Source organism: Medicago sativa, chromosome 3 (genome assembly GCF_051527215.1).
Source record: "Medicago sativa cultivar Bolivia chromosome 3, Bolivia_mono, whole genome shotgun sequence".
Taxonomy (NCBI): Eukaryota; Viridiplantae; Streptophyta; class Magnoliopsida; order Fabales; family Fabaceae; genus Medicago; species Medicago sativa.
This window is the reverse complement of record NC_140751.1, coordinates 60,721,612-60,749,482: the sequence shown is the minus strand read 5'-3', so window position 1 is coordinate 60,749,482 and position 27,871 is coordinate 60,721,612. Positions and strand designations below refer to the sequence as shown.

The 27,871-nt window shown below is 34.3% G+C and overlaps 2 protein-coding genes and 1 pseudogene across 2 annotated transcripts; 2 read left to right on the top strand and 1 right to left on the bottom strand.

Annotated features, from left to right (window-relative positions):
• Window positions 1–213: 213 nt before the first annotated feature.
• LOC146938822 (uncharacterized) lies at window positions 214–2,004 on the bottom strand (annotated as a pseudogene).
• A 1,095-nt stretch (window positions 2,005–3,099) lies between these two features.
• On the top strand, window positions 3,100–4,683 carry LOC146938821 (uncharacterized). Its single transcript, XM_085749691.1, has 2 exons — window positions 3,100–3,943; window positions 3,989–4,683. The coding sequence occupies exons 1-2, from the start codon at window positions 3,100–3,102 to the stop codon at window positions 4,681–4,683; spliced, it is 1,539 nt and encodes a 512-aa protein (XP_085605817.1).
• Window positions 4,684–17,436: 12,753 nt separating this feature from the next.
• LOC146938820 (uncharacterized) lies at window positions 17,437–18,287 on the top strand. The gene has a single exon (XM_085749690.1). It carries the CDS (start codon window positions 17,469–17,471, stop codon window positions 18,285–18,287), a length of 819 nt encoding a protein of 272 aa, XP_085605816.1. The 5' UTR covers window positions 17,437–17,468.
• The last annotated feature ends 9,584 nt before the right edge of the window (window positions 18,288–27,871 follow it).

The following is a 27,871-nucleotide window of genomic DNA, read 5'->3' as shown; positions in this document are numbered from 1 at the left end:
ATTAAAAAAAAAAAAAAGGAAAAAATATATACAAGAAGATGGGGGACTAGGCCAAAACCCTCAAAAAAAATGAGAACAAGCTAGAAAAGACTATGGAAATCTGTAATTAGGCAAGTCAATCCTGTGACGCAAGAGATCCATATGTAACTCTGCCGAAAGGGTGTCTAACCATATCAGCACAACACTTACCTCGGACGTTCCAATATAACAAATTCAAGATGGAGAAGGACCACCCCTAATACGGGTGTTATACGGCGGCTTTCCCAAGACTTGTTTCTTCCTTGTTTGTTTCTGCTGCTTGCTTAGTACTTGCGTAAATCCCTCCTGGGCAGTCCGTTGGTCATACTCACGAATTCTAGCCCATAAATCCAAACCGCTCTGAATGTTTTTGCTGGTGTGTGCCTCTTGTTGCTGCACTGTAGTGACTTGTAGTGGCTGAATTATTTGAGCTTCCAAAATCTGCACAGCTGCATCATCATTGGAATTGACATACAAAATCTGCCCATCATTAGAATTAACTAGTGTGGGGTGGACATCTGCGAGGTGCTGCAACGCATCATTTTGGTTGTCAAGGGGCATAGCAGATGCTCTAGTCTCCATGTCATTAACAACTTGTTCAGCTGTAACATCATTTGTATCAACATTTGTTTCATCTCTTTCATCTGTAACATCATTTGTTTCAGCAGTTGGGATTCCTTGATTGTGTGCCGACCGTTCCAGCTCCATAACATCTTGAAATGGAGATTGTGTTGTTGCTGCATTTGCGACCTCAACCAGCTCCTCTTGAGTTTCAGTGACTTCCTCAAGTACATGAACCGAAGAGATAGGGAGCTTCTCTTGCTGAATTTCCCAAGGAGCAACATATTGTAAAGTTAAAGGCATGTCTGGCAATGTCAAAACGGGTTCAATCACCTGAGGCAGTGTTCTTAGAGGAACATGGTCCACAACATTTTGCAAAGGGAAACTAAATGTATTGGTTGCAATACCCTTTACTGTTTACGTGTCTGCAATATTTGTCACCTCCAACGCTACAAAAGCATTTGAAGAACCGATTCCTAAAGTATTTGTTTGCAAAGGGACCCAATCCTTCTTCATCACCGGAGCCTGTGTCTTCCCTTTATCAATCTTCACAACAGGTTCTTTAGCATCTTTCTTCACAACAGGTTCTTTAGCGTCTTTCTTTGGGTATAACCACCGGCAGCTAGTCACATGATGTCCAAGGTTGTGGCAATGCGTACAATAGTCCGGCATCCATTCATAAACAACTTTGACGGGGAAGGAGAAATCCTCCCGCTCAACCAATATTTCATAGAACAGTTTCTTTGAACAATCCATGTCAACAAAAATTCGAGCGTAGTGGCCATATAGTCTCTTGGATGTTGCATTGTCAATTGTCAGCAGAGTGCCTACCACACTTGCAATCTCCCGAAGTGTTCTGTCCATCCAATACTCTTGTGGGAGTTCAATCAGACGAATCCAAACTTGAGCGTGTGTATTTTTCTGTTTGTGCATATTGAAGTCTTTCTTCCATTCAAATAGTCTCAACATACCAGGCTTTAAAATAGTAGTACCCTTCGCCCACACGGAGCGCATGTCAGCTTCTGAAGCAAAATAAAACTCGTAATAACCCCTCCCCAAAGAGAGCAGAGACCACGGTGCAGACGTGTTCCAATGTTTCTGTAATCTCTGGTGAATTTCGGAGGAGGTATATGGCTTGTCTCCTTTGTTTAATATCAATCTCCCACGGAGATTTCTCTTACAGTAATCAACTCCTTTTTCATAGATTGGTTGTGAAATTCGAATACTGAGTTGTTCACCTTTGATGGAAGGTTGTGGCAGCGGATCCTCATCCGTTTGAGACAGAACAGCAGAGGTCGACACCTGGGCAAAGGAGGGTGCAGAAACATGTCGCACAGGAGGTGCAGTCAATTGTGGCAATTGCAGACGTGGGGGAGGTGCAGGAGCGGCCTGGGAAGCCAACTCGGCCTGCCAATCAAACCGCATGGCCGTGCCTAGGTGAATGTCGAAGCAGAAGTGAGAAGAAAATTGTTTGCGATGAAGAAGATCAACAGCCGACCAAGTGATTGATGATTTTGGAATTTGTGAAGGCTATTTGAATTAATTCTCACGTGAATGGATATGTGAGTGATGAAGGCTAATTGAGGAACTAGCACTCACGTGAAAGAATATGTGATTGGCATAGGAATCAAGTGGAGTTCGGTGATGAATTTGGAAAATAAAGGGCTGCGCTCATGCTAGGTGCAAACCCTAGCAGAGCGATCATGAATCATCCTCAACAAATCATACCCTTTTTAAACAATTTTATTTCATCGATTTGATATTTTTTCGGTCGACTTCTATATGCATCTCTTACATATATGGTCTTTCCCTTTTTTTTTAGGGGAAAGTTTTTCCTGAAAATCAAACCATATTGTGTTTAATTGTTTTAATGCTACTTTGAATAAAATATCTTTGACATAATTACAACCAAATCAATTGTTTCACATCATTTGTAAAAAAAAATAATTTGTCCAACATCATGATTAGTATTATTACAAAAATAAAAATTACGAAATGTATAACATTATTTTTGTTTTGTTTTGAATAAACATTGTTATACATTTGAAAATAGAAACAAAAGTATATTATCTTAAAAAAGAACATGTTAATTCAAATTATATAAAAAAATAATGGTTATTACCAAATCTAATTAAATTTATTTTAAAAAGTTACACTCTTATCAAATCATATTTTTATTATTTGACATACATCAATTATTTATCTCTTTAACATTTAAATAATTATTCCATTACTTGTTTTATTTTAATCTATGCATTCAAATATTTTAATTTAAATTATTTGTTTATTAAAAAAATTAAATTATTTGATTAAAATTTGTATTTTTTGAATTCGAAATGATTGATTTCTAAAATTTAATCTCAAATTTATATTTTTTTGGTTTAAGGCTAATTTTTTTTAGAGAAGGTTTAACGTTTATTTTAGCACAGGGATAAATATCAACATGGGTTAACCTTTTATTTTCAATGATATTTTTTATTTATTCTGCACGTATTTCCGTTGGCCACTCCTGCAGATGTGATGGTGCGCTCCAGTCCACCGGTTGCAGCTTCTTTTGCTCAGATTTTGTCAGCATCGACGCCAACGTCATCTAATGATGATCTACCTCAGCCATCCATTCGAGGGGAGACCCTTAATATCACAATTTCACAGGGAATGTATGAGAAAGACATGGCTTTTTGTAAGCGAAACTTGTGCGGTCGGCTGGTTCTCAACAAGGGCGACAAACCGTATGCGAAAAGGGATATTGAGCTGAAACTTCAGAAGCTTAGGAAGACATCAGGCGCGTGGTCCCTGCTTTCTCTAGGTAGGGGTTATTATGAATTCTTTTTTGCTTCCGATGATGATTTAGGATCTGTTTGGGTGATGGGAACGGTAAATTTGAAACCTGGTTTGTTACGGTTTTTTGAATGGTCCAAAGATTTTAATTTGCACACACAACGTAACACACATGCCCAAGTTTGGATCTGTTTGATGGCTTTACCTCAAGAGTATTGGATGGATAGGACTCTTCGTGAGATTGCTAGTACAATTGGTACTCCGCTCCTTATTGATAATGCGACATCCAAGCGACTTTTTGGCCATTATGCACGTATACTTGTTGACATAGATTTTACTCGCAAGATTTTCTATGAAATTGTTGTGGAAATAGAGGGCTTTGCTTTTCCTATTGAGGTGGTTTATGAGCGTATGCCGGCTTTTTGTACCCATTGCCAAAACATAGGGCATCATGTTTCAGTTTGTCGGTGGATTCACCCCCGGAAAGAAAAAGAAAATAATTTAGAGAAGGAAAAAATCGCTCAGGGAAAGAAGCAGTTGCCAACACAGAGGATTGAATGGGTTCCTCTTCAGGACAATCCTTCAGGTATAGGCTCATCTGCAGCCTTCTAACAACCTGTCTCTCGGCCAGCTGCTTTAGAGAAAGTTTTACAGATTCAACATTCAAGTTCGCCACCTGTCTCTACGGAGACTATGAAGGAAACTGCACCTTCTACAATTAGTATTCCATTACAAAATGTGGAGGAAGTGGTACCTCAGCGTACACTGCCTCAGTATACTGAACCTGTTCTTACTTTAGTCAGAAAGGATGTTCAAGAAGTTTCTATTGAGGGGGATAGAGCTGCTACTAGTCCCCCAGTTGCTTCTGCTTCTTTGTTTACGCAAGATAAGGTGCAAGAAATTTCAGTTGAGGTGCCTTTTGATGTTACTAGCCCTGCTGCCAGCTTGCCCGATGTAGATGTGCAGGTCAATTTTAATGGGGATGGTTCGGACACTGCTCAAATTGAAGGGTTTGTTGATGCTTGTAAAGAAGATGTTACGGCTGTTGCTGAGGATCCCTCTTTATTCCAACACACAGCAAACAATATCACAGATGAGGCAGAGGTAAATTTATCGTTTCCGGTCCCACCCGTACAACAACATGTTAGCAAGAACATTCAAGATGGTCTTGATTTATGGGCCAGAATCCGTGAATATGATCAACGAATGGCTGATGAAGGCTTCACTCAAGTTCTTACCAAGGCGCAGAAGCAAACTCGTAAAAAGCAAGTCCTTGGCACGTCCTATCAAACCCGCGCAAAGAGTGCTCTTCCATCATCCAAATGATTCTGTTATATTGGAATGTCCGTATCGTGAGGACAAATTGACGACAATGAGTCATGGGATTCAAAGTTCTATTTGGTTAGATACTCTTCCGGCTGATCATCAGTTGCATATGGATTTCTTCGTGATAGAGTTGGTTTGTTTAACTACAGATTTTCTTAGTCTGTAGTAGTTTTTTTAGCATTTTTTGTCTGTTTTTCTTCTGAGGGTTTTGGCCTAGTCCCCCCTCTTCTTGTATATTTTTTTTTTTCCTTTTTTTAATAAAATTTTAGAGTTTGGCGGCATACGACGGAGGTTTCCCAGATGCCAACCTAGTTGGTATGTCGGTGTTTCCTCCCGATGTCTGCCATTACTCCTTGCTTAGCAAAAAAAAAAATGTTATAATTGAAATATCATATTATATAAAACAATCTCGTTAAAATTTCATTCCTTAATACCAACTATAAAATATATGATAACTAAACACTACATTACACGATTATACAAATAATATAATAATACAATATCATTGGTCTTCCAACAAAAAACATTGAATTGTAACATTTCCATAAAAAAAAACATATAATAACACAATATAATTGATCTTCCAAAAAAAACATTGAATTATAACATTTCCATAAATAAAACATTAGAATAGAAGAAGATTAGAGCGTCATATGTCGCTAGTTGAATGAAACTTTAAAACCTTTAAAAATGGCGACACTTGTCAAGAAAAGAATAGAATAGGTCTTGGAATAAGTGGTAAATTTATATTATATAGATAAGCGAGGAGATGGTAATAGATGTGATAAACCTTTCTATCTTGGTAAATGCAGCAACTTCAAATTTATACGGAATATCTGGAAGAACAATGGATATTGCTCCTTTTATATCACCTGGTTATAGAATTGAAGACTACCAATACCTAGAAGTGTTTGGAGCTGCAATGCTGAAGTAGTGCCTTGGAGGAGAAGTTTGAATAATGAAATATATAATGTGTGCAATGCTTAAGCAGTAGTGCCTCGAAGAAATAAAAAAAAATTACAATTTGTTTACACTACAACAGTGCTAACATCACACTTTTTAATACACGGTTTTTAACGATAAAAATTCATATTAGTCCCACCAAACTTATATGGAACCATCACATAATATTCATCATGTGAATTTTAACCAATAAAATAGTGTAGAATAATATTAACATCACAATTTTTAACACACACTTTTTAATTCACTTACTTTTATTAGTTAAAGTTTACTCCTTCCGTATTTTATTATAAATTATTTTGAAAAAAAATGTTTTAGTTTTATTATAAGTCGTTTTACAATATCAATGCATCATTAATAATCTTTTTCTTTTCATATCATTTATTATTCTCTCTTCTTTCTTATTTTTTTTAATATTTTTCTCTTATCATTAATAAGGGATAGCTTTGTAAAATTACTCATAATTTCTCTTTCTATTTACTAAATTTCTTAAATATGTGTGAAAATGCCAAAATGAATTATAATAAAATACGGAGGTGTATATGAAACCCTTCAAACTTACATGCAAAACATATGATTTGATGAAAACCATGTGAACTTTAATCAATGCTCAACCCGTTTTAAAATGATTGTCACTTAAGCAAAAATAATTTGTTTTAAAATGAATGATATTTTCAATGTAATATTAATTATTTATTTCCAATTATGACCTCTATGTACACTACTTCCAAAACATTACTCCTACTTGCATTTGCGATAGTGGCAAAGACACTACTCACTTCATGGTTTGTTAATTATTAATATAAGCATAATTTGTCAAAACGACTGAAACTAAAATATGGAAATAGTGATATTAATATAAGGATAATTTGTTAAAATAACTATTCTTTTTCTTCTAACCATTATATTTTGTTATACGTGTGAAGAATGGTAAACGACAATCATTTTAAAATTAAAGGACTAAAAGAGAGTGTGTTGTAGAAACTAGAACGTGTTAAAATGTGCTTGTTAACACTTCTATATAGTGTATTGGAAAGTGTTGGCTTTCAGTTGGATGTCACTGACTTGGGTGGATGTCATTGTTTTTATTTTCCTGTTGACTACTCAATATCTTTGTTATCTAGCTAATTTATTTTAATAATTTATTCGTCATTTTCTTTCTTTTGAAATACATTAAATGTATCAATGACATCAAAAGTCAATGACACGCATATGAAATCCATATTTTAAAAAGTATGTTATCATACTTTTTCCTTCCTATCACATGGATCAATTGTCTAAGTACTTTTTTTATATAAGAATTCATTCTTAATTTGAGTCCATACTTATGTAAAAGTAAAAAATAAACAAAAAGTTGAGGTATTATACTTTTATTTAGACATGGAAACAAGATCCATACATATGTTTCATAAAAAAATGTTTCATGAACACTCAAACACATTGAGTTGGAGAAGACAAAAACCGTCCCTCCTTCGTCTCCTTACCATGTCAACTTCTATTTCATTTAAGTTTAATTATAATTTAAATGTATCAATGACATCAAAAGTCAATGACACGCATATGAAATCCATATTTTAAAAAGTATGTTATCATACTTTTTCCTTCCTATCACATGGATCAATTGTCTAAGTACTTTTTTTTATATAAGAATTCATTCTTAATTTGAGTCCATACTTATGTAAAAGTAAAAAATAAACAAAAAGTTGAGGTATTATACTTTTATTTAGACATGGAAACAAGATCCATACATATGTTTCATAAAAAAAATGTTTCATGAACACTCAAACACATTGAGTTGGAGAAGACAAAAACCGTCCCTCCTTCGTCTCCTTACCATGTCAACTTCTATTTCATTTAAGTTTAATTATAATTTAAATGTATCAATGACATCAAAAGTCAATGACACGCATATGAAATCCATATTTTAAAAAGTATGTTATCATACTTTTTCCTTCCTATCACATGGATCAATTGTCTAAGTACTTTTTTTTATATAAGAATTCATTCTTAATTTGAGTCCATACTTATGTAAAAGTAAAAAATAAACAAAAAGTTGAGGTATTATACTTTTATTTAGACATGGAAACAAGATCGATACATATGTTTTGTTTTATCTTGGTTTTTCGGGTGTCAAACATTGATTAAGTTTGAACCTTTGATATCTCATTTTTTCTTGGGAAGGAAAAAATAAGAAAAACCCTTGAGAATCGAGGTCCGGGAGTTGTTTTCGCTACGGGAAGGTGTTAGGCACCCATAACGACTATAGTATCCTATAGGAACCGTCTTTATTTTCTATGCGCGCGCTTTATTTTTAAATGCTATTTGAAAGTGTTATTTACACCTAAGAGTTTGCTAAGTCAAGAATTGGAGGGAGAAGGAGATGTTTGAATTTTTGTTTTATTGAACTTGGAGAAGTTTTGACTTCTTGCCTACATACCCTTTTAAGAGATCAAACTCCATGTAGTTCTCTTCCGAAAAATGTTTTTTTTTTGTTGGTTGATTTTAATTTTGAAAATGGAATTTTGAAGAATGAGAGAGAGAGGCCTCAAGGGCATAAGATTTGGAAAAATGTGAGGTGGAATTAGTTATTTTGCAAAAGGTCTAAGTATTATCAGAATTCATTAAAGTTTTTGTTTAAGAAAACAAAGGGAAAATTCAATGGGATTTTGATCCCAAGGTTTATTTGGAAAATTATTTGAGTGAAGTTGTTCATGTTTTTTGGAAAAGAGAATTTTTCTAAGTATCGTGATCCCTAAGCATACATCTAAAGTATCCATGTGATGTGTGTGCATGTGTCGGTGCTTGTGTCGGTGTACATCATTAGAGTCCATTGTCCTTTACATATGCCCTAGTTTACATGCTATGGTCTTGCAAGAATTTAAATTGCATAAGATAAAGTACAAGAAAACCTAAGGTTATACATTCTAAGTCTTGGTATGAGAATTAAAGTGCAAGAAATGAAACTAAAATGGAAGAATGAAATATGCTTATGGAATGTATGAAGCATGAGATGAAAATGTTAGTGGCACAAGATATAAAGCAAGTAAAAGCTATCATAACAAAAGTAAGAAAATTGACATGAAAACAAGCAAAAATAATGTGAAATAGACTTAAAAATTCATCACCAATGTAAGGCTTGAATATGACCTATAATTCTCATGATTCAACACAGCTTAAAGGCATAAAATCCAGGTTTTAAAATGAGAATCAAAGTGCCATTGCAAACTTTGCATTTTAATGTGAATTTAGACCTATTTGCACTATTTATTCACAAAACAAAACTTGCAAAGCAAGCAACCAAGTATCACATGCACATATTCAGTAAAACATACTCAAACAGTAGTAAAAAAGCTTCATAAAATCATATATCATAAACCACAAACATTTGTCAAGCATTGGAATTAAATTTTCATGGATTTTTAACATGAAATTCAAGTAATAAAGCAAGAAAATGTCACAATATTTTTTATCAGGTTTTAACATGTAACAATATCACAAAAATATCAAGAAAATTGTCAAGAACACATAGAAATTTTTTAGGAATTTTTATCAAAGTTTTTGAGCGAACAGTGGTGTAATTATCAAAAAGCAGTGTTGAAATAGCAAAAATATAGCAAGAAAACGAAATCCAGTACAACAAAGGCCCAAGCCCAAGGTTATGGATGAATTTGGATCATCCATCAGCTATGCAGCCATTGGATTGATTCAGGTCCAAGTTTGACCTAGATCTAATGGTTGAAAAAGCACAGCGCATGGCAAATCAAATCAAGCACCCAACACAAACGAATCACGACTGTACAGCTCATAACAAGGAAGATCTAACAGTCAGAAAGCACAGGAACATGGTAACAACGATATACAGGCACGCATAGGATCAAAATATGGAATTAAAGACTAAGAAAACAGAAAACACGTGAGAAACTCACACAAGCTTACACGCTTTCTCTCCCTACGTTTACAACTAGAGAGAGAAGCTCTCTTCTTCTTCGTTTTGAAAAAAAAATCCAGTCCGGCGAGTTTAACAGCTCCGGCGTGGTGGCCAGAAGGAGCACCGCCGCGCCGGAGTTTCAAGAACTCAACTATTTTCGAAATTTTTACAGCTTTTGGAATCGTTTTTCCCATTCTTTACAAATCCGGACTTGATTTTGAAGGAAGAAGAAGGATTAACAGTAGATCTACATGTTTACGGTCACAACTCTGAACAGAAAACAAAGAAAGGAAAACGAGTTACCTCTTCTCCGTTCGATTTTGAGATGTTGCGAACGGTTGTTGTTGTTGTTCGTTCTTCCTCTTTCGCTCTTGATTCCTGCTGCGGTTCTGAGGTGTTGCGCACTGGTGGATTCGCTCTCCTCTTCCTTGATTCACGTTTACCATCGATTCACCATTCCTTTGCGTGTTTGGATCGCGTTATATCTCCTTCATCTTTCTCTGCTTCGAACTTGTGAACGATTTGGTGCGAAACCGAATTCGTCGGACTATTGCAGCGTGATTTGTAGCTTTCAGCGGATTAGAGATGATGATGATGATTAGGACAGTTCCGGTAGCGTTTGTGATTTTGCGGATTGTTGAATCAGCGATGGTTTTGTGTTGTAACAGTGAGATTATTACTGGATTTGTGATTTGTGAAGGATTGAATTTCAGGAAATTGTGACGAATTTGAGAGTTTTGTGGCGGTTGAAGGTGGAGGTTGGATGAGGGTTGTGGTGGTTATGGAGGTTGAAGGTGGTGGTTATGGTGGAAAAAGTTGGTTAGAGGTGAGAGAAGATGAAGGTTGGGGTTGTTAGAAGAGAGAGAAAGTGGGAAAGAAAAATGAGAAAAAGAAATTCTGATTTGTGTGATTTTTGGGATTTGTGAAAATGATTGGTGAAAATTGACTCTTTGACCATGGGGCCCATTTATAGGTGATGTGTAAGGACCTGAACCAGTAGAATGATGCCATGTGGCGCCTGGACTAAAAATCTGCAAAAATGACTAAGAACAAGGACCAAGATGCAAATAACAACAAAAGGACTAAAAAGCAATTAAAACTAAAATTAGTTAAAAAATGTAAATTGAAATAAACGTAAAGTGAAACCAAAAATAAAATCAACAAAAGGACTAAAATGAACAAACTACAAAAATGAGGTACTTCAAAGTAACCTCTCTCTGTCAAAATTTTGTGTGAAATGACCAAAATGCCTCTAGGGACTAAAATGACTCAAATGCAATTTTAAAATGGTTTTTAACAGGGAATTAAAGCAAGAGTTTATACAAGCAAATTAAAAAAAGACTCAGAGCCAATTTTTAGGGATTAAAAGAGTTTTAACACAGGAAATGACTAAAATACCCTCAGGGACTAAATTGGCCCAAAATGACTCAGATGCACTCTTTGAAATGGATTTTGGCATGGAATTAGAAACAAGGGCTTATACAAACAAATTGAAAAAACTCAGAGACAAAATTCAAGGACTAGAATAAGTTTGAATGCAGGAAATGACTAAAATACCCCTTTTTTTTATGAATTTTGCAAATAACATTGAAATAAAATGCAGAGAAATATGCAATTGATCAGAGACAAATTCAAATGTCTTGAAATACAAGAAAGACCCCTTGGATGGTTTAAAATGCAAGAAATCATGGACAAAGTCACAATTGAAAAGATTTTTAAACATAGACAGTAGAAATATGCAGATAAAGCAGAGTAAAATATCAGTGTAAAACATTAGCAAATTGACAATCTCTCAATAATAATAGACACATATCAGAGATGAAAAACATTTTTTAGCAAGTAATTTTAGGTCCAAAATTAGGGTATAACATGTTTCATAAAAAAAATGTTTCATGAACACTCAAACACATTGAGTTGGAGAAGACAAAAACCGTCCCTCCTTCGTCTCCTTACCATGTCAACTTCTATTTCATTTAAGTTTAATTATAATTTTGGTTCCTCTATTTTCATTATTTTGCAAAATTGGTCCTCCGTCCTATTTTAAAATTCGACAGGTTTGGTCCATTTTTATAATAATTTATAATACGGTGATATAACATGTTTTAAATGAAGTTTTCAAAGGAATTTTCTTATGATTTCCTTGATGTTGATATTTTATTATCTTCAGATCATATACCAAGACATTTAAAATTTATCACATCACATTTTTTTAGTTCAAAAATATGATGGACATCCAAAACTGTAGAATTTTAAAATAGGGGGACCAATTCCATAAAAAATTTAAATAAAGGGTCCAAAACTACAATTAAGTCTTTCATTTTTTTTGGTCAAGTAGTCTAGTGGCTAGAGCTCACACAATTTAATTGTGGAGAAGTAGGGTGTCCGGGGTTCGAACCCCGGCCCCAGCATATAATATGCAATATCCCTACCAATTGAGCTAAGCTCACGGGGACCAATTCCATAAAAAAATTAAATAAAGGGTCCAAAACTACAATTAAGTCTTTCATTTTTTTTGGTCAAGTAGTCTAGTGGCTAGAGCTCACACAATTTAATTGTGGAGAAGTAGGGTGTCCGGGGTTCGAACCCCGGCCCCAGCATATAATATGCAATATCCCTACCAACTGAGCTAAGCTCACGGGGACCAATATCCCTACAAGTAGCCTAGTCTTTCATTTATTTATAAAATCAAATCAAATCAAATCATAAAATGTCTTACTAGAAAAAAAAAATCATAAAATATCATTAGTAAAAAAAATCATCAATTGTCTAGTGCTTCCTCTGTCTCATTTTAACAGTCGTTTAAGGATTGTGCACGATTTTTAAGAAAATAATTAATTGTGTTAATTTCAATGGTAAAATCAATATAATTTACTTATCTTTATTAATTCTAGTTAGCAGAGTTATTAAGTTGAATGAAATTCAATAAATAAGAGTATAATAAGTTGAAAAAAAAAATAAATATAATGCATTGATATTTTAAAGTGATAATTATTTAGAGACCGCAAAAAATGTTAAAGTGAAAATTAAGATGAGACACTAATGCATTTTCCTAAATGAAATTTGAAAAAGATTATCGGCTTAAATAGGTCTTTCGTTCCTACAAATATAGACCATTTGAATTTTCGTCCCTGAAGTTACTAATTCTTCCAATCTGCCACTGCAAATATTAATCATTTGACTTTTGGTTCTAATTAGTTTTTTTGCTGGGGTGGGTTGTCATTAGCGACGTGGTGCCCATGTGACAAGTGATGATTGGGCGAGGTGGTTGACTTAAGTAGGTCTTTCGTCCTTGCAAATATAGGTCATTTGAATTTTCGTCCCTGAAGTTAGTAATCAGATGTAATTAGGACCATTTTTCAAATGATTAATATTTCCAGTGACATATTGGAAGGATTAGTAACTTCAGGGATGAAAATTCAAATGACCTATATTTGCAGGGACGAAAGATCTATTTAAGCCAAGATTATCTATAATAAAATGACAACGGTAAAGTGATCAAATGTTAATCACACAACGTTTGCTATATAAAGTAGCATCAGAAACAATAGTGTGTTGAAGACTCTTACACTTCCATTTCGATTTCCATTTCATCTTCCAAAAATGCCACGAAAATCAAAGAAAAAGGTGGGTAAGAAGAAACTAGGGTTTATTCAGCAACAACATCAACAACAACAAGAATGGTGGAAGAAAGAAGATGAAGAACAAAGTGAAGGACCAAAATGGGTCACACATTATTGCAGTGATCATCAAATACTGTTAGTGGGTGATGGCGATTTCTCTTTCTCACTTTCTCTTGCTAAAGCTTTTGGCTCTGCTTCAAATATCGTTGCTTCTTCACTTGACACCTATGGTTTTTCTCTGAACCCTATTTATAATGCTTAAATAGTATGTTTGTGTTTGTGCTTTAAACCCTTTTTTTGTTTAGTGTTAAAGTTTTGATCTTTGAATTGGATGCATGTTTTTTTAGTTGGGTTTGATTTTTTGATATTGTGGTGGTGTTATTTCATTGTGGTATTTTTTATTTATTCATAAAGGAATCGTTTTTCTGCTTTCATTGTTTCTTTCAAATGAAGGTGCATGGATATACCAGCTATAAAAATGATACTCATGTTGATACCAGAAACAATTTACGAAATTTGAACTAATTTAATGTAATGTAACAACATTGTGTTGATGTTGTATTAGTATTGGTTTAGGGTTTGAAGTTTGCCATTGAAGGCATGTCACTGAATTTGTGTTCAATCTGAAGTGTCAGTGCTACATAGTTATTTTTTAATCGGTGTTTTTGAATATGTTAAAAGGAAAATGACCTTCACTTTTCAATCAATCATTCCAATCAAAGAAAGTTGCTACTTCAGGGTTAACCCTTGAGTCCTCCACATTGTCATTTATGGTTGTTTCGTTTTGTTTGTGTAGACATTTATGGCTGATGAGGCTAGTTTGTTTGAGATTAGTCAATGTGACTTTCCTTTAGTGTTTTATATTGTTTCAAAACCATTAGGAATGAACTCCTCAAATTTTCCTTTTTATTTCAATCTTTTGATCATTTTCCTATTGTTCACAATTTTTGGGAGTGCTTGTTGTGATGCATGGTGATGTATTTTGATTGGTTTAAGAAGTACTGTGTCTCGATGAAATTGGATTGCTTTGAATGAAAATAGGACAGTCAAATTGATACTTTGATTGACTTATTTGTATTCAAAACTTAAAATGCTTTGTCAGTTTTTATCCGTCAAATTTTGCCACATTACTCTGCAAAATCAAAATGCTCTGGTCTTGCTTTTGTCATCGATACCCTCCTGTTCATGTAGATGAGGTGCTCAAGAAGTACAAAAATGCCAAATCAAATTTAGAAGAATTGCAGAAGCTGGGAGCATACGTGTTACATGGTGTTAGGAAACATGGCATCCATGGAAGAATGAGAGAAAAGCTTAACCAACTCTTTGTATTGATGAAAATGAATGTTACAATATGAAAAAGTTATCTCACTTGTGGGGAGGTTACACCTATATATACTAATAGGATTAATACAACTTGTAACTAAACTATGTATCTCTAATAGTCCCCCTCAAGTTGGAAGGTGCTCAAAACACTTCCAACTTGAAATGAGAAAATACAAGGAAATACATCAAGCAAATGAAAATACAAGGAAAGATGTCGGAAACACATCGACTAAAAAACCAAAGTCATCAAACAAGTGCTTATCCAACAAGAAGCAACCACAACTCAAGGTTGAACCAATTGAAGGAAGAAGCATCAAAGCAACGCTTAACCACCATCCGGTAGAAGCCAATATCAACAAAGTCAATTAAGGCACAACGCTTAACCATCAATAGTGTTCAATCACTCAAGATAGAACCACAAGACAAGAAATACAAGGATATCCAAAAATCAATGATGATATCCAAAAAGAACTGCAAGGAAGGGCCATAGTCTACAATGGAAGGAGGTCATATACAAGACCAAGGTTCCAAAGATAAAAAGTGATGCCCTCCAATGCCGAGCCGAGACAAGAAAAAACCAAATGCAAGGAAGAGTCATAGTCAACAATGGAAGGAGGTCATATGTTGAACAAACTTCACACCAAAAGTACCATGAAGCAACAAGGCCAAGCTTCCAAAGATAAAAGTGATGCCCTCCTATGCCGAGCCGAGACAAGAAAAGAGCCAAATGCAACCATTAAAGGACTGCCCAAAATTTTGCAGCCAAAGATGCACTACAATAGGTGCTACCAAAGATATCAACAAATACTGCAAAAACACAAATCCAGGGGTACAATTCTGCAATCCCAAGCAAATCCAATGCAACATTTTAAAAACAGAACATCTCCAAAATAAATCCAAAGAGCTAATAAAATTGTCTTCATACAAAACTGTGTCACAACCTCTCTGGTCAACTTGAGAAATGCCACATCCAAATGATATATGCAGCTGCACTAATTCTTCAAAAAGTAGGCTGCAACTTCTTCAATCATTTGCCACATATCAATTAACATCCAACGATCCACAATGAGATGCTATACAGAACTGCCAAAAGTTTTATAACCAAAAATGCTCTAAAATAGCCAAATCAGAAGCCAAAACCAATGTGCCCAATTCAACAAACAGTCCTCTAAGCAAGAACATGTATTTGTCTTCAACCCCAAATACACCAAACAAACTAAGCGTGCCAACCATATTGAGTAGCCCAAGCAATCCAAGAACAACATGCTAGAGCTCAACAAAGAAACCAACTTGTTGGAAGCCAATGACTTCAACAAACCAACATATATGGCTTCAATAGAATCAGCAAACAAAGTGGTGCACATAAGGTACAAAACATCTTGTGTAGGGGATTGGAAAGAAGCCACAAACAGATGCTTCAAACCCAATAGAAATCATCAAACAATGAAGAGGTTGGATGCACAAACACTTGAAATGCACAGTACCAACAATATTAAAAGAAATAGAACATAGCAATCAAGCAAAACCTTCACAAAGCATGATGAGAATATACCCAAACCTACCAAAAGAAATTACACAACTCTCCACACATCACCAAACATCAGCAATCAATTCTTCATAAAAGACCATATGTTGAAAAAAGCCACAAAAAAATCACGATCATGTGTTGGAAGAGTCTTTCTATGTATGATTTCATAGGATGCATCATGCATCAAACACTAATACACCACTAACCAAGACTAGAGTAATCAATATCTCACACTTGTAGAACCAATTCTGATCAGTCTCTCAACAATTTAGAATTCAGAATAAATTTTGACAGTAAAAGCATAAACAGGCTCGAATCAGATGTGAAATTGATTCATAAAATGGATTCTGATCAAGTGAAAACGAATTCGGAAATTGAAACATAATCGCATACTGGAATGAAATGCGATAGAAGTCAAAATGATGAACCCTAGACTTTAGGATTTGGGAACAGAAACCTTAAAATAAAATTGATTGGAACGTAAAAGAGATTGAACTGAATCAGAAAGTTGATTCGAATCAAGGAATCGAAGAAAAACAAACAGGAATAACGAAACAGAATTGCAAAATCAAATCACACAAGAGAACCGAAACTCGCACATGAAGAAGGGGCTTCGGATTGGGAAAAACGGTTACAACGAACATGAAAAATCAAGAACAATCGAAAGTGAAATCGATCAATCTAGAATAACAGGAAAACAGTGGAAAAGGAATCAGAAACAAAAAGGAAAGAAGAGAAAACGAAGGAAAGTGAAGATGAGAAAATTATATTTTCTCGAGAAAATGCAGCGGAAAATCCTTCAAGGTGGATACCAATCTTGCTCTGATACCATGTTAGGAAACATGACATCCATGGAAGAATGAGAGAAAAGCTTAACCAACTCTTTGTATTGATGAAAATGAATGTTTCAATATGAAAAAGTTATCCCACTTATGGGGAGGTTTTACCTATATATACTAATAGTATTAATACAACTTGTAACTAAACTATGTATCTCTAATACATGGAGTGGATGCAACAGCAATGAAATTTCATCCGGATTTAAAAATGCGGAGGTTTGATCGCATTTTATTCAACTTTCCTCATGCAGGTTTCCATAGAAAGGAAGACAACTTGATGATGATCAAGTGAGTTTTCTAGTAATAGATTTCAGTTTAATGACTAATTAATGTCTTGAGTACTTTTAAACACTTCGGAGTGGATTTTGTCTCTCTGAAACTGAGAACTTCTGTAATCTAATGAATCCGTTTTTAAATGATAACATAAATTTCCCCCTTTATTATTATGCACAAGTTTGTACATAATTGTTAGTTTGCCTATTTAGAAAAATGTTAATTATCTTTGGATATCATAATTAAGGCTTTTAGAGTGAAATTATTATTAACAATACTGTGCGATTTGTGTTTCCTTGTGAATTTATAGGATGCATATGGATCTCGTGTTTGGTTTCTTCAAGAATGCATGTCACATGCTTAGGGACAATGGTGAGATTCATGTCAATCACAAAACTACACCTCCTTTCAATGACTGGAACATTGAGAAGCTCGCCAAGCAAAGCTTTCTGACAATGATTGACTGCATTGATTTCAACAAGGAAGATTATCCAGGTTACAACAACAAACGAGGAGATAGCTATCGATGTGATGACCCCTTTCCTCTCGGTAAGTGCAGCACTTTCAAGTTCATATGCAATCCTAGAAGTATGAAAAACCATTTGAAGGGAAATCATATCGAGATTTCTAGACAACAGACATTTCTTCCATTTCATGAAGAGATTCAGAGCATTGCGCAATTTCCACCTCCAGTTGATCTCAACTATCTTCCTCGAACAAGTTTATTTCCAAAAATGAATCAATTCAATTGTTATCCTCAGACAAATCACTTTCCAAAGTTGAATGAACCTGTTAGATCAGAATTTGACTTGAGAAATGGATACAATACAATCTCAAGGGAGATCAACAATGTGACAGAAATACATGGAAGTGTTGCTTGTTCTGCTGACAGTTACCTCTATCCTCGGACAAATCACTTTCCAAAGTTGAATGAACCAATTAGATCAGAATTTGAATTGAGAAATGGATACAATGCGATTTCAAGGGAGATCAACAATGTGACAGAAATACCTGGAAGTGTTGCTTGTTCTGCTGACAGTTACCGCTATGCTCGTGACACAAGACACACGAAGATTGGTACCGCAAATGGAGTCATTGCAATCTCTGCAACCGTGGCCAACACCAACTAATTGCTGATATTCTCTAACAGAGCCTCTTAGAGTTAGAAGAACAATGGATATGGCTCCTCCTCCTTTGTCACTTGGTGCTAGGAATAGAGACTACCAATACAAAGCCTTTGAAGGAAGCTCAAGTTATATGCAAGAAGAACTTTACAGAAATGCCCAGAGGCCAAACTATTTCCAAGATGAACCTTACAGAAATGCTCCGATGCCAAGTCACTCTTTTGATATAGCAAGGTATGACTTGGAGAGGTACAATACTGAAGTGCCTAGGAGAGTTTTCAACAGAGAAATTTATGCTATGCAGTGAATATGTTGATGCAATATAGAGGGATGATTGTACTGTGTGAATGGAATACCACTAATACTTTTTTCTTGAAGGTAGCTTGTTACATACGGTATAGCTCTAGCTTGAGTTGTGCAGCTGGTGATTTTGTTTTCAACAGACCTTTTGCAGCATGCTAGTATACTTATGCTATAAGAAAGTATGTTTTTTTTTGTTATATACTTACATGGTCTTTGAAAGTGTCGAAATCTAGACGAAATAATTGATCAAGTACTAGATAAGTCGTTCTCTATTTTATGGTTCTAATCTCAATAGTCTTTTTTTCCCATTTGAAAAGTAATATTACTCTGTCCGTCTCATATTATTTGTCGAATATACACATTTCAAATAGAGTAGCACTAGCGCATCAACTTTAATCTAAAATGGAAAAAATAGAGTGTGGGGGTCCCACATAAATAGAACACACACATTAGTAGTGTTTAAATAGTGGTATTTAATTTTAAATACCTGATAATGATGAAAATAATACTCACGTCGGTCCTTTTTACAAGAAACAATTGACTTTTTGGATACATTAGATAAATTATGTATTTGGTTTAGATTTTAGTCTAGATGCATAAATTATTCAATGAATCTAAAAAGTAAATTGTTTATTGTAAATAGGATCGGATGGAGTAATTATTATTATTCTTTATTCATGGATATCACTTACCATAATTTTAGGTTATGTTTGTTGTGATAAAATTGAGAATCCAATTGAATTTCCTATCTTTCCTTCATTAATTTGTTTCTGCTAATCTTGTGGGTTTGTTTCTTTTTGGACTTATCCGATTAGTTTGTTACTTGAGCTGATCTGTGGGTTGCTTAATTTTTTAAGTTTGCTTAATTCTTAAGCTTTTCCAAATTAGTTACAAACTCTCCCTATAAAAGGAGAGATCACCTAGTTCAAAAATCACACCAAAGAGTTTCATTGAGTTGTTGGGAACTCTTTCTCTCTTCTCCCTTTCTTGACTTGTGTTGACGAGTCTTTCTTCTGTTCATCTCCTTTTTTTGTCCCTTCGGAATTAAGAGTGTTCTTAAGACCATAGTCCCTTTTCGGTTTAATGTCCCTTCGGAATTAAGAATGGTCTTAAGTTCATAGTCCTTTTGATATTTTTTATGTCCTTCGGAATAAATAATAATTTAAGATCATAGTCCCTTTTTCGGTATAATGTCCCTTCAAAATTATGAATGATCTTAAAATATATTCTTCTTCGATTCTTGAAGAAGTTTGACGTTAGAATGGTGTAAAACCATACTTGAGTGATCATAGTATCATAGTTGGAGAAGTTAATAATTAGAATGGTGGTAACACCATATTTGAGTGGTCTCAGCACCATAATAGAGTGGTAACAATACCATATTAAAGTGGTTTCAGTATTAAAGAGTGGTTTTAGTACCATATTTGAGGGTGTAATTCTCGAACGGTTTTCTACAGTGAAGTAGTTAACCGCACAGTTGTAGCTGGGCTTGTTTTATCTTGGAGGCGGTGTGGTTGATAGTCTGCCTTGCACAATTTTGGGCAGTGCCACGAAACGTCTTAAAGAGAGTGACCTGGTCGTGACTCAACCTAGTAACAACTTCGGTAGATATTCTTTTCAAAATAGAATTTGGAAATCCAAATACAACACTTTGGAAATCGAAAAACAACAATTTTAAGACGTTTCGATCTGCTATATCTACCTAAGAATTTACTTATTGAGGTTAAGTTGTCCCTAAATACATTAAGGATAAATCAAGCTATAAAAATACATCTTTCGACTGAAACGATGAAGTGATTGTTATTTCAAGTAACAACACAAAAATTCAAACACCCCGAATCTGTTTGAAATTTGGTTTCGAAATCAGTACCTTGTAGTGAAAGAGTATTTGATTAAGACTATAATTTGTTACAAAACAAATTATTTGTTACAGAACAAAACGAGTTTAGTTTGTTACAAAACATAAGAAAATGTTTGGAGTTGAAAAGAAAATAATTTGGTTCTGTTTGTTACAAAACAGTAACCAAAATTGATAATGATAAAGTTCTTTTGTTAAAACCTATGTCACGTAATGGTGATGTTTTTTCAATCAGTAACAAGAATGTCATAAACTTATGCATCGGTTTACATAATCCTCATTGATAAAGACACGAATGGACTAGGTGGGTTTTATGGCATATTAGACATGGATAGTCGCAAGCTAGCATATTAAACCGCAAGAATTTATAATTTCCATTTTTCCTTGATGCTAGTGTTAAGACGTGATGTATGCTCCAAGGATAAGAAAGAATCTGAATTTTAGAATTTCTATTGAATAAGACTGAGTTGACTCAGACTTAAAGAGATATTTGTGTATCATGCATTCTTGTGGAAAAAGACTGCGTCTTTGATGATATGATCGAAATTAAATTCTCCTTCTATTTTACTAGTTGTGTGATTTTAATATTTGACATATCAAAATTTATCATGTGAACGAGCATTTAATTTTAAACTTGAGTAACTTGGACTTAATTCCAAAGTTATATGATTAGACAATTTTATTTTTTGCAGTCAAGATAACGAACCAAAAGTTCATATAAATCAGTGTTTAGAGAATTTGAATTTCTAAACTTAAATTATGATATGTGCGAACTTGATGGCACATAAACTAGAAATGATAAAATGATAGTTTATCATATTTATTGATGACTGTGAATTTTGAAAAATAAAATTGATATGCTTGATATGTTCGATTTTTATAACGAAAATTGAAATTTATGTTGTATAGAGTACCCAAGTCTAACAACAAAAATTCTAATTCAGAAATTTTGAAGAAAAGACAACCCAACTTTTCTTATTTTTTGAACTTGGGATTATCTGGACTATATTTAGATTTTGGACCCAAGAGAGTTGAACTCACTAGTAGAGCCTATGAATGTGTATTCATTGATGAATGTGTATTCATTGGGTATTTTATATAGATTTTATAACCTAAATGCTAAAGTGATCGTAGAATAAAACGATGTTGATTTCTATGTAAATATTTACTCCTTTAAATAAAGAATAGTGGGGGCACTAGTGGGAGCATGACATTATTGGGGGCAAACTAAATTCCCTTTTAAAAATTAAGAACTAGTGGGGGCATTATATCTGATCACATTCCAGTAATCAGAAATAGTTAAAAACATCAAACGAGACCTCGAAGAGGTAAGAAAGCTATAATTGCTAAAGAGTATGAATCTTATGGTTTATACATTGGAAGAATATACATTAAGCCTTAAAGAAGCTATGCCCTCAATGGATGCTGAATTATGGCTAGAAGCAATAAACTATGAAATGAATTTTCTAGAGTCTAACTAAACATGACACTTAGTTGACTTGACTCATGGTTGCAAACCAATCGGTTGTATTTGGATTTGGAAAAGGAAATTAAAACCTCATGGGACGGTTGATGAATACAAGGCTCTCCTTGTAGTCAAAGGTTTTAGAAAAAGAGAAAAATATAGACCTCTTCGATACTCATTCACCTGTCACTAGAATCATATCCATAAGAGTACTAGTCCCTTTAGCCACCGTTCATAACTCGATAGTACTCCAAATGGATGTGAAAGTTGCCTTTTTTATGGTGAACTAGAAGAACAAATCTATATGGAACAACCTGTAAATTTTTGTGATTCATGGACAAGAAAACAAGCTATGTAAGTTAGATAATTCTTTGTTAGGTATAAAATAAACTCCTAATGAATGACATGAAAAATCTGACATTCTAATGCTATCGAATGAGTATAAAGTGAATGAAAGTGACAAATAATATTTGCACGATCATATGTCTCTATGAAGACAACTTGCTCATACAAAACTGTGTCACAACCTCTCTGGTCAACTTGAGAAATGCCACATCCAAATGATATATGCAGCTGCACTAATTCTTCAAAAAGTAGGCTGCAACTTCTTCAATCATTTGCCACATATCAATTAACATCCAACGATCCACAATGAGATGCTATACAGAACTGCCAAAAGTTTTATAACCAAAAATGCTCTAAAATAGCCAAATCAGAAGCCAAAACCAATGTGCCCAATTCAACAAACAGTCCTCTAAGCAAGAACATGTATTTGTCTTCAACCCCAAATACACCAAACAAACTAAGCGTGCCAACCATATTGAGTAGCCCAAGCAATCCAAGAACAACATGCTAGAGCTCAACAAAGAAACCAACTTGTTGGAAGCCAATGACTTCAACAAACCAACATATATGGCTTCAATAGAATCAGCAAACAAAGTGGTGCACATAAGGTACAAAACATCTTGTGTAGGGGATTGGAAAGAAGCCACAAACAGATGCTTCAAACCCAATAGAAATCATCAAACAATGAAGAGGTTGGATGCACAAACACTTGAAATGCACAGTACCAACAATATTAAAAGAAATAGAACATAGCAATCAAGCAAAACCTTCACAAAGCATGATGAGAATATACCCAAACCTACCAAAAGAAATTACACAACTCTCCACACATCACCAAACATCAGCAATCAATTCTTCATAAAAGACCATATGTTGAAAAAAGCCACAAAAAAATCACGATCATGTGTTGGAAGAGTCTTTCTATGTATGATTTCATAGGATGCATCATGCATCAAACACTAATACACCACTAACCAAGACTAGAGTAATCAATATCTCACACTTGTAGAACCAATTCTGATCAGTCTCTCAACAATTTAGAATTCAGAATAAATTTTGACAGTAAAAGCATAAACAGGCTCGAATCAGATGTGAAATTGATTCATAAAATGGATTCTGATCAAGTGAAAACGAATTCGGAAATTGAAACATAATCGCATACTGGAATGAAATGCGATAGAAGTCAAAATGATGAACCCTAGACTTTAGGATTTGGGAACAGAAACCTTAAAATAAAATTGATTGGAACGTAAAAGAGATTGAACTGAATCAGAAAGTTGATTCGAATCAAGGAATCGAAGAAAAACAAACAGGAATAACGAAACAGAATTGCAAAATCAAATCACACAAGAGAACCGAAACTCGCACATGAAGAAGGGGCTTCGGATTGGGAAAAACGGTTACAACGAACATGAAAAATCAAGAACAATCGAAAGTGAAATCGATCAATCTAGAATAACAGGAAAACAGTGGAAAAGGAATCAGAAACAAAAAGGAAAGAAGAGAAAACGAAGGAAAGTGAAGATGAGAAAATTATATTTTCTCGAGAAAATGCAGCGGAAAATCCTTCAAGGTGGATACCAATCTTGCTCTGATACCATGTTAGGAAACATGACATCCATGGAAGAATGAGAGAAAAGCTTAACCAACTCTTTGTATTGATGAAAATGAATGTTTCAATATGAAAAAGTTATCCCACTTATGGGGAGGTTTTACCTATATATACTAATAGTATTAATACAACTTGTAACTAAACTATGTATCTCTAATACATGGAGTGGATGCAACAGCAATGAAATTTCATCCGGATTTAAAAATGCGGAGGTTTGATCGCATTTTATTCAACTTTCCTCATGCAGGTTTCCATAGAAAGGAAGACAACTTGATGATGATCAAGTGAGTTTTCTAGTAATAGATTTCAGTTTAATGACTAATTAATGTCTTGAGTACTTTTAAACACTTCGGAGTGGATTTTGTCTCTCTGAAACTGAGAACTTCTGTAATCTAATGAATCCGTTTTTAAATGATAACATAAATTTCCCCCTTTATTATTATGCACAAGTTTGTACATAATTGTTAGTTTGCCTATTTAGAAAAATGTTAATTATCTTTGGATATCATAATTAAGGCTTTTAGAGTGAAATTATTATTAACAATACTGTGCGATTTGTGTTTCCTTGTGAATTTATAGGATGCATATGGATCTCGTGTTTGGTTTCTTCAAGAATGCATGTCACATGCTTAGGGACAATGGTGAGATTCATGTCAATCACAAAACTACACCTCCTTTCAATGACTGGAACATTGAGAAGCTCGCCAAGCAAAGCTTTCTGACAATGATTGACTGCATTGATTTCAACAAGGAAGATTATCCAGGTTACAACAACAAACGAGGAGATAGCTATCGATGTGATGACCCCTTTCCTCTCGGTAAGTGCAGCACTTTCAAGTTCATATGCAATCCTAGAAGTATGAAAAACCATTTGAAGGGAAATCATATCGAGATTTCTAGACAACAGACATTTCTTCCATTTCATGAAGAGATTCAGAGCATTGCGCAATTTCCACCTCCAGTTGATCTCAACTATCTTCCTCGAACAAGTTTATTTCCAAAAATGAATCAATTCAATTGTTATCCTCAGACAAATCACTTTCCAAAGTTGAATGAACCTGTTAGATCAGAATTTGACTTGAGAAATGGATACAATACAATCTCAAGGGAGATCAACAATGTGACAGAAATACATGGAAGTGTTGCTTGTTCTGCTGACAGTTACCTCTATCCTCGGACAAATCACTTTCCAAAGTTGAATGAACCAATTAGATCAGAATTTGAATTGAGAAATGGATACAATGCGATTTCAAGGGAGATCAACAATGTGACAGAAATACCTGGAAGTGTTGCTTGTTCTGCTGACAGTTACCGCTATGCTCGTGACACAAGACACACGAAGATTGGTACCGCAAATGGAGTCATTGCAATCTCTGCAACCGTGGCCAACACCAACTAATTGCTGATATTCTCTAACAGAGCCTCTTAGAGTTAGAAGAACAATGGATATGGCTCCTCCTCCTTTGTCACTTGGTGCTAGGAATAGAGACTACCAATACAAAGCCTTTGAAGGAAGCTCAAGTTATATGCAAGAAGAACTTTACAGAAATGCCCAGAGGCCAAACTATTTCCAAGATGAACCTTACAGAAATGCTCCGATGCCAAGTCACTCTTTTGATATAGCAAGGTATGACTTGGAGAGGTACAATACTGAAGTGCCTAGGAGAGTTTTCAACAGAGAAATTTATGCTATGCAGTGAATATGTTGATGCAATATAGAGGGATGATTGTACTGTGTGAATGGAATACCACTAATACTTTTTTCTTGAAGGTAGCTTGTTACATACGGTATAGCTCTAGCTTGAGTTGTGCAGCTGGTGATTTTGTTTTCAACAGACCTTTTGCAGCATGCTAGTATACTTATGCTATAAGAAAGTATGTTTTTTTTTGTTATATACTTACATGGTCTTTGAAAGTGTCGAAATCTAGACGAAATAATTGATCAAGTACTAGATAAGTCGTTCTCTATTTTATGGTTCTAATCTCAATAGTCTTTTTTTCCCATTTGAAAAGTAATATTACTCTGTCCGTCTCATATTATTTGTCGAATATACACATTTCAAATAGAGTAGCACTAGCGCATCAACTTTAATCTAAAATGGAAAAAATAGAGTGTGGGGGTCCCACATAAATAGAACACACACATTAGTAGTGTTTAAATAGTGGTATTTAATTTTAAATACCTGATAATGATGAAAATAATACTCACGTCGGTCCTTTTTACAAGAAACAATTGACTTTTTGGATACATTAGATAAATTATGTATTTGGTTTAGATTTTAGTCTAGATGCATAAATTATTCAATGAATCTAAAAAGTAAATTGTTTATTGTAAATAGGATCGGATGGAGTAATTATTATTATTCTTTATTCATGGATATCACTTACCATAATTTTAGGTTATGTTTGTTGTGATAAAATTGAGAATCCAATTGAATTTCCTATCTTTCCTTCATTAATTTGTTTCTGCTAATCTTGTGGGTTTGTTTCTTTTTGGACTTATCCGATTAGTTTGTTACTTGAGCTGATCTGTGGGTTGCTTAATTTTTTAAGTTTGCTTAATTCTTAAGCTTTTCCAAATTAGTTACAAACTCTCCCTATAAAAGGAGAGATCACCTAGTTCAAAAATCACACCAAAGAGTTTCATTGAGTTGTTGGGAACTCTTTCTCTCTTCTCCCTTTCTTGACTTGTGTTGACGAGTCTTTCTTCTGTTCATCTCCTTTTTTTGTCCCTTCGGAATTAAGAGTGTTCTTAAGACCATAGTCCCTTTTCGGTTTAATGTCCCTTCGGAATTAAGAATGGTCTTAAGTTCATAGTCCTTTTGATATTTTTTATGTCCTTCGGAATAAATAATAATTTAAGATCATAGTCCCTTTTTCGGTATAATGTCCCTTCAAAATTATGAATGATCTTAAAATATATTCTTCTTCGATTCTTGAAGAAGTTTGACGTTAGAATGGTGTAAAACCATACTTGAGTGATCATAGTATCATAGTTGGAGAAGTTAATAATTAGAATGGTGGTAACACCATATTTGAGTGGTCTCAGCACCATAATAGAGTGGTAACAATACCATATTAAAGTGGTTTCAGTATTAAAGAGTGGTTTTAGTACCATATTTGAGGGTGTAATTCTCGAACGGTTTTCTACAGTGAAGTAGTTAACCGCACAGTTGTAGCTGGGCTTGTTTTATCTTGGAGGCGGTGTGGTTGATAGTCTGCCTTGCACAATTTTGGGCAGTGCCACGAAACGTCTTAAAGAGAGTGACCTGGTCGTGACTCAACCTAGTAACAACTTCGGTAGATATTCTTTTCAAAATAGAATTTGGAAATCCAAATACAACACTTTGGAAATCGAAAAACAACAATTTTAAGACGTTTCGATCTGCTATATCTACCTAAGAATTTACTTATTGAGGTTAAGTTGTCCCTAAATACATTAAGGATAAATCAAGCTATAAAAATACATCTTTCGACTGAAACGATGAAGTGATTGTTATTTCAAGTAACAACACAAAAATTCAAACACCCCGAATCTGTTTGAAATTTGGTTTCGAAATCAGTACCTTGTAGTGAAAGAGTATTTGATTAAGACTATAATTTGTTACAAAACAAATTATTTGTTACAGAACAAAACGAGTTTAGTTTGTTACAAAACATAAGAAAATGTTTGGAGTTGAAAAGAAAATAATTTGGTTCTGTTTGTTACAAAACAGTAACCAAAATTGATAATGATAAAGTTCTTTTGTTAAAACCTATGTCACGTAATGGTGATGTTTTTTCAATCAGTAACAAGAATGTCATAAACTTATGCATCGGTTTACATAATCCTCATTGATAAAGACACGAATGGACTAGGTGGGTTTTATGGCATATTAGACATGGATAGTCGCAAGCTAGCATATTAAACCGCAAGAATTTATAATTTCCATTTTTCCTTGATGCTAGTGTTAAGACGTGATGTATGCTCCAAGGATAAGAAAGAATCTGAATTTTAGAATTTCTAT

Coding starts and splice junctions, on each gene's coding strand:
- LOC146938820 (XM_085749690.1), top strand. CDS start 17,469: ATGCATATGGATCTCGTGTTTGGTTTCTTCAAGAATGCATGTCACATG.
- LOC146938821 (XM_085749691.1), top strand. CDS start 3,100: ATGGTGCGCTCCAGTCCACCGGTTGCAGCTTCTTTTGCTCAGATTTTG. Junction 3,944..3,988: donor TCTTCAGGACAATCCTTCAG/GTATAGGCTCAT, acceptor TCTCTCGGCCAG/CTGCTTTAGAGAAAGTTTTA.